The following is a 7,409-nucleotide window of genomic DNA, read 5'->3' on the forward strand; positions in this document are numbered from 1 at the left end:
CCCTTAAAGCATTGACCCCTTTGTCATTCATGCAAATGTTTTTTTATAAGATAAAAGCAAACCAGCCCTTGAGGTTCTTCTATATGCTCAAACACAATCTGTATTTTCATAGTAGTATATCCCTTAAAATGCAAATTGTGTTTTAGTGTCTGAGAGCAAACTGTTGTTACCTTTGTCAATATCATGAAGCCATGCACACGTGTATTCCTAGCAGGTATTTTCTCAACATGACAGAGTGACAATGCTCCAGAAATATAAAGCAGTGTAAATTATCATACAGAGCATGTGAATACAGAGCATCACTGCAGGTTAGCCCACGGGCTGTTACTCTGCTCTCATATGCAGTCCGTGTGTATGTGTGTGTGTGTGTGTGTGTGTGCACATTTACATAACTTTGCAGTCGGCAGGCCTATAGCAAGATAAGGTTCCCTGGAACTCTCTGATGCTTCTGTTTGGTTAGTGGTCACATACATAAACACACACGCACACACACATGCAAACACACACACACACATACAGGTTATCAGAGGCAGCAGAAGATAACAAGTGGAAAGTTCAAGGAGAGCCAAGGTCATGTCAGATGTGTAACAGCACAACTGGAAAATTGACCTTCTGAAATGGGACAGCTGGCCCCAGAAACCTGATTGTGTTCACGTGCTATTCTTGTTAGTGTGCTATTTTGTTTTCATCCTCGCATCCATGCATGACATCGTGTCCTCGTTGTATCATTATTATGTATCATCCTTCAAATAGTGCTCTCGTGTAATGTAGCGGATTGCAGTGTCATCCTCGGACACTGCAGCAACATGAACCGTCCCCTGTGTTCTGGGTGCTGATGTTTGGGGGGTCTGTGCTTTTCTCATTAAAGGATGAGTGACCAAAAATAAAAATGATCTATCTATAATTAACATTATCTACTCACTCTATGACTTTCCATTGGCATAAAAGTGAGTGGATAATGAATTTTCATTTTTGGGTGAACTTATCCTTTAAAGGTGCACTATGTAGTCTTGGGGAAGACATTTTAATCAGAAGAGAAAGATCTATGGTAAAACAAACTCTCCTCGTTTTCATGACTGAACAAACTGACCTTAAAGGACAACACAATCTGTTTCACTTTGTTTATATGTGGCGGACCCTGCCACTTTTCTTGCTTCAAACAGTGATCTGTGGACCTTATTTTCCTCTGAGAACAGCTTGTTTATTCAGTTATGGAAGAAAAAAAACAATGTCTCAGAGTTTTTATTATAACCTCATTAAAATTGTAAATTTTAAAAGTCTGAGTTTGAATTTCTTCTCCAAAACTACGTAGATCCCTTTTAAGTTATTGTTTTAGAATGGTCTTATTTAGCTTATGTGTATGCAATTCATTCATTCATCAAACTATCATTAGTATATTATTATTATTAATTGTTTTAGACACTGATTTTGAGATGTTTTGTGTCATTATTTATACGTTGCTTGTTTGTAACTCATTGTAATTGAGAGTTTTTTAACCTCAATGAGACTTAACTAAAACTTAAACAGCAACATATAACCAAATGCCATCTCCACTGCATGTAGACTCTTATGACAACAATAACATTCAAACTGCTCATCAAGTGTTGCCAGTGCTGGAGGGCAGCACACTGGAAGGTAAACAAAAGGTAAACAAATAACACGTGAGTTTTTGACACCACTGACAACAACCTGAAATATGTAATCAGTATTTGATGGTGAATTACTGTAAAAACTGAACTTTCCCCTCCAAACACAGACTGTGTCCGTCTCTGACTGCAGAGCTGCGGAGGAGGAGGAGGAGGAGGGCAGAGGACGTCTCAGAATTGCCGCCACGTGCGCTCAAATGCCTGCTTTATTATAAAAACTTTATCCTGATTGGTCCAGATACGAAACACGGTATTTATATACGACATCTAATTGGTCGTCGCCTCCGAGTCGATAGTGAACGTAGCGCAAAGCTTCCAGACAGGGATTCTTGGGCGTCTCGTACTATGAGAAAGTAGTGCGCGGGGGGAAAGCGGTTATTTCAGTAATATAACGGAGTGAAAGTGTTGGAAAATCACAAAACGTGCCAGGCGGATTATTATAAGCGTGTTTGTGGTGAAAATTGACGAATTGACGCTGTATTTGAGCGAACGTGTCGACTTGTATTGGTGGCGGAGGGATATCACCGTCCCACTGCGCGTCAAAATATTGGCTTGTGGAGACCGCGCCAAAGCTCAGACAGCGGCCACTCTTCAGGATATCAACACACTGCGGAGGGCATTTAAACGCACTCTACACTCGATACGACGACCATACGCATCGGAGCCTTCGGGTGTTTTATCTATCACTTCAGAGGACTGCCTTTTCTTGTTCGTCTGTTTTCTTTTTTTCCTTTTTTTTTCTCGTTTGAGTCGACGCACCGACGCCAGATTTCCATGCCGGTTTTCGGGAGACGGTGTACGACTTCACGGTCGTGACACGACACTTCGACGGGGTGCGGTGCGGTGCGGTGCGGCGGAGTTGGCGCACTGCTGGACTGGGATATATATATATACACTCGCTCGGAGCCAAGACGGTCTGCACCACCACCATTTGTGCTGCGCCCGAACCCACTTTCTCCACCGACTACATCGCCTCTTCTGACTCTCAGCGGGTGAATTGGGATCGTCTGCGCCGGCTTTTCAGCGTGAATATGTTGCTGTCAAAGTTCGGTTCATTTTCGCACATTTGCAATCCTTCAAGCATGGACCACCTACCAGTGAAAATACAGCTCCAGCCAGGTAGGTGTACCACCACCTTCAGCCTTTTTAAATGGATTTCAAACACATTTTTTACTCTTTCACTTGGTAAATATAGAGTTACTGCTGTTTCTAGCTAGTAAACGATAGCTAACAACTTGAGCTGCGGTTTGTTGTGGGGGGATATCACGCTTATTTTAACATTTTTTTCCCACGTTTACAGTCAAAGTGGAGAAAGAGCCCTTCGAGAAGGTCTACCAAGTGGGCTCCGTGCTGGGCAGCGGAGGGTTCGGAACAGTGTACGCCGGCAGCCGGATCTCTGATGGCGCACCGGTAAGGCTGCTGACTGGGGCTGACGGGGTTTATGTTTTGATCCCTCCATGTGCCGCCATCGTCCTTTTTTTAAATGTAGTGTTTTATAGCTACACTTGAAGCATTTGTTTACTGTTATTTCTCCTCTGTGTTATTCCAGGTTGCTGTGAAGCACGTCGCGAAGGAGAGGGTGACCGAGTGGGGCTCAATTGTAAGTAGTCATACCTCCCGATGTGGTTTGTTTTGGTTCCCCCTCCTCCTCCTCCTCCTCCTCCTCCCGCCTGCTCCCGGGGTGGTGGTGGTGGTGGTGGTGTTAACACAAGAATAGCCGCGCTTCACCTCCAACACATCTTATTTAACTCTGTTTATTTTTATTTGACAGGCTGGATCTATGGTGCCTTTGGAGATCTTGCTGCTGAAGAAGGTGAGCTCGTCGTTTCGCGGAGTTATCAAACTGCTGGACTATTACGAGCGCGCGGACGGCTGGCTCATCGTCATGGAGAGGCCGGAGCTCGTCAAGGACCTTTTCGACTTCATCACCGAGAAGGGCGCGCTGGACGAGGACACGGCGCGGGGCTTTTTCCGCCAGGTTTTGGAGGCGGTCAGACACTGCTACAGCTGCGGCGTAGTGCACAGGGACATCAAAGATGAAAACCTGCTTGTGGATCTACGCACCGGGGAGCTCAAGCTTATTGACTTTGGCTCAGGGGCGATTCTCAAGGACACAGTCTACACCGATTTCGATGGTAAGCAGCCGGCCCCCACTACCCTCCTTATTTCTGCATTGATCGCTGTTACAAGACGTTACAGAGCTGGATGTGTGATTTTTATGAATACATGTCCGTGTGGGCTCGGCTGTGTTTGCCCTTGATGCTCCTGCTGTTGCTATATTCAGATATGGAGGCGTTCACGAGGCTGTGACGCAGTGGTCTGTTTTTGGTGGAGGGTTTTCCTCGCCCGAGGGTCTCGCGGATCATTATTATTATTATGACGGATGTAAAGCATCCACTGTCTGATCACGCGCGTGTTATTTCTTCACAGACATGACTCACTGCTTATCTTTTTATTTTTATTTTTATTATATATATAAATATGTCTGTGATTCATCCCCTGGTCTCGTGAGATGCACTGTGTCTTTCATGTTTCCGGGTGTTATTTTGTTAGTAAAGCTTGACTCACAGGCGCAGTTTGTGGGTATTAGGTCAGTGCCACGTAACATCTGTTTGTTGTGAAACCCGAGTCGGCGGTTCACGTGATGGGCTCACATAGCTTTTTTTTGTGTGTGTGTTTGGTATCCAAGTTCCTCCTTCCAGGAGGGAGGGGGGAGGAGAAGAAAAGGAGGGAGGGAGGAGAGGGAGGCAGGTCACCCAGTTTGTGGCTAAAGGAAGATGGAAAGCATTTCTACCATGACTCAGCCATTTTAGACACAGACATTAATTATTTTCAGTTTGTTTTTTTTTCTCTCCGTGCTGTTCTCATATTTTGAACACTGCCTCCTGTATTCTTGTAATATTACACCTTTTTAAAAAGCAGATCATTTCCCCACACGTTCATCACTCACCCCCCTCTTCTCTCCATCCTCTGTCTTCAGGTACACGAGTATACAGCCCACCAGAGTGGATCCGCTACCATAGATACCACGGACGTTCGGCGACGGTGTGGTCGCTAGGCGTGCTGCTCTACGACATGGTGTGTGGAGACATCCCCTTTGAGCAAGATGAGGAGATCCTCAGGGGCAGACTGTACTTCAGGAGGAGGATTTCAGCCGGTAAGTCAACCACAACAACACACATGATGCATGAGTTGACTCTGTTGCCCTCTAGCCACTGTAGCTGGTACAGCCTCAGAATCTGCCCTCCCGGTTTGACTCCACATGAGTCAATTTGCATCAGAGTGAGGCGTCACAGTCACAGCGGATCACCTGCTGAAATGACTGGTGGAAAGATTTCTTAAAGATAACAAAAGTTATGATTTCTTTCAGTACACTTTGTGTTACCCTAGAGAGGTAGCTCAGTAAAAGGATGTGTGCTCTCATTCTATTGGCTGCCTGTGCCACCTACACACAATGATAGATCCATACAAACTGAGTCACATACAGTAGAGACAGACTCCCTCTTGATAATATCCGTCTTTGAGTTCAGACCCTCTTATCCTCAACGTTGCCTCTGTTTCTTCCTCCAGAGTGCCAGCAGCTGATCAAATGGTGCCTGGCCCTGCGGCCCTCAGACCGACCTACCCTGGAGCAGATCTGCGACCACCCCTGGATGAGGGCGACGACGACGGAGTCGCCCAAGTCGCCAGAGGAGCCGGTCGCCGGCGACATCCGCCTCAGGACCATCGACACAGACTCTTCGTCAAGCACAAGCTCGAGCAAGGAGAGTCTCTGAGGATGGCTCTGATAGACTGAAAAGACTTTCTGGGGAAAGAAGGGGTTTGGATGGAGGGAGTGATATGGACTCAAGGCCAGCAGCCTGTAGCCCAACTGGCCCGTCAGCGGCCGGGTGCTTCACTCAGCTGGTCCAGCTCGAAAAATGTACTTTAATTTTCCTCTTTTGTAGGGAATTTCTAATTTATTACCATTTGTTCTTCCTTATCTTACTTTCCCCCCATCCCCTCTTTTTTTCTTTCAGTTGATTATACTTGTTTCCTAATCGGGAACATTTTTCTGTTTGGGCGGTCTTACCAGCACTATTTATTCTCCCCCTCCCCCTTTTTAACTTTATTTCACTCGTTTTGTTACTAGGCTGGTATATGCAGCTGGCAAGGCCCTCCTATTCAGACATGGCTGCTCTCATAGAGCTTGGAGAAAACCTTTTTATTTAAATGTTTTAATTTTGATTTTGTAGTGCCTTTTTTTGGAAAGCTGCTTTTCTGGGGGCTTTCGTCAACAACTCTGTTTTTTGGATTTGCCCGTGGCCCGGTGGCTAAGTTGCCTATGCTGTGATGGACGTGGTGGGGTTTAGGCTATTTTTTTTAAAAATGATTATTATTATTTTGTAACCCCTCCTCTCCATCACTGTAAGCCAACCAGCCTCCAGCCAAGAGGTTAGGATAGCATTAGATAGGAGAGAAAGAGGTGGGGGCTCTTCCTGACAATGGAATACTTGAAAAACACTTGACTCAACTCTGTGTCGCTCTCTTTAACGCTGCTCACTCACTCTATAGCCTGAACAGGTGTTTGGAAACTGGATCCTGTCTTTTCTGAATGTCTACAAAATGTCAACACACACACACCTCCTCCCCCCACACCTTTTTCTCCCTCGCTCCTCCTCCCCCCAATGACTGTTGCGGGGTGTGTGGCCCTCTTGACGTATCTTTTCTTTTTTTCTTTTTTTTTTTGCCTCCCGCCATCTCACTGCTTGACACTACATAGCCCCCGCCCCTGGCCTCCCTCAGGGTTTGGGGTGTGAAATGCACAATCAATGCAATATTCATGGACTCAACTATGTTTTTTTTTTCAACAAATATTGTACAGCGTGTATTTTTTTTCTCTTTTTGTGTGTACTTTTTTTTTCTCCCCATTTGCTTTTAATTTATTTGTAAACATGTAGACATTCCACACTCTGTGGCTATTTATTTATTTATTTTCTATGCTTAAAAGCCCCCCCACCCCTAAAAATTTGCATATCCTTCTTGGTCTTTGGTTTGCATTCCTATAACTTATTTTTACATTTCGACATGATTTTTTTTTTTTTTTTGAGATGTGGAGGATGCACTGAAGCAGTTGTCGATGTAAAAGAGAATAAAAACAAGTTTACTTAAATTTGAAAAGAGCATTTGAATGTTATTTAACTACTTTAAAAAAGAAAAAAAGTCTGTTGGTAATGTTGAATGGCTAAGTATCAGAGAAATCCATCTGGTTTCTGTACTGTCGAGATTAATTTGAGTTCTATGGAAAGCTAAACAACGGGTGGAACAGCTTTCGTAGTTGTCACATAGCCTCATAATGGAGACCTTTCAGTTTAGCTGTGTGACTTGTGGCTGTGAAGGATGGATATTGCTATTTTTTGATACAAAAGTTTCAATTAAACTCCCATTTTTATGTACAGAAACAAGTCTGGTGTGTTGATCATTTCGAACATGGTGTGTCTTTAAGTTACTGGTGCAAATATAACATGCTTACCAACAGATACTGCACGACACATAACCACTTTGTATGCACGTTAATGAAACCCCCAGCCAGTATTTTCCATCTACTTGACAGCAATCCCTCGGGAGGCCGATATACACGTCCGAAAATGGCGTGTGGTTCATTAATGCTGCCTATAGTAATAATAGCAACATTGTTACACGTGACACGACTGACGACGTGGCTGAGGGGAAACATTACAGGAGCCATAAACTGGATGACAACCTGCAGCAACCGCGGGGCTA

General features: G+C 44.6%; 1 protein-coding gene across 1 annotated transcript; it reads left to right on the forward strand.

The window, feature by feature from the left end:
* The first annotated feature begins 2,210 nt into the window (after window positions 1-2,210).
* On the forward strand, window positions 2,211-6,806 carry pim3 (Pim-3 proto-oncogene, serine/threonine kinase). The gene is made up of 6 exons (XM_084346209.1): window positions 2,211-2,765; window positions 2,947-3,056; window positions 3,196-3,246; window positions 3,418-3,781; window positions 4,627-4,803; window positions 5,217-6,806. The coding sequence occupies exons 1-6, from the start codon at window positions 2,678-2,680 to the stop codon at window positions 5,420-5,422; spliced, it is 996 nt and encodes a 331-aa protein (XP_084202335.1). The 5' UTR covers window positions 2,211-2,677; the 3' UTR covers window positions 5,423-6,806.
* Window positions 6,807-7,409: the final 603 nt, after the last annotated feature.

This window comes from Pagrus pagrus (genome assembly GCF_965226575.1).
Source record: "Pagrus pagrus genome assembly, chromosome: 23".
Lineage (NCBI taxonomy): Eukaryota > Metazoa > Chordata > Actinopteri > Spariformes > Sparidae > Pagrus > Pagrus pagrus.

Bases quoted from the DNA above. Each gene is read 5' to 3' on its own strand.
- pim3 (XM_084346209.1), top strand. From the start codon at position 2,678: ATGTTGCTGTCAAAGTTCGGTTCATTTTCGCACATTTGCAATCCTTCA. The intron at 3,057-3,195 runs GTAAGGCTGCTG...GTGTTATTCCAG, and splicing joins GGATCTCTGATGGCGCACCG to GTTGCTGTGAAGCACGTCGC. The intron at 3,247-3,417 runs GTAAGTAGTCAT...TTTATTTGACAG, and splicing joins TGACCGAGTGGGGCTCAATT to GCTGGATCTATGGTGCCTTT.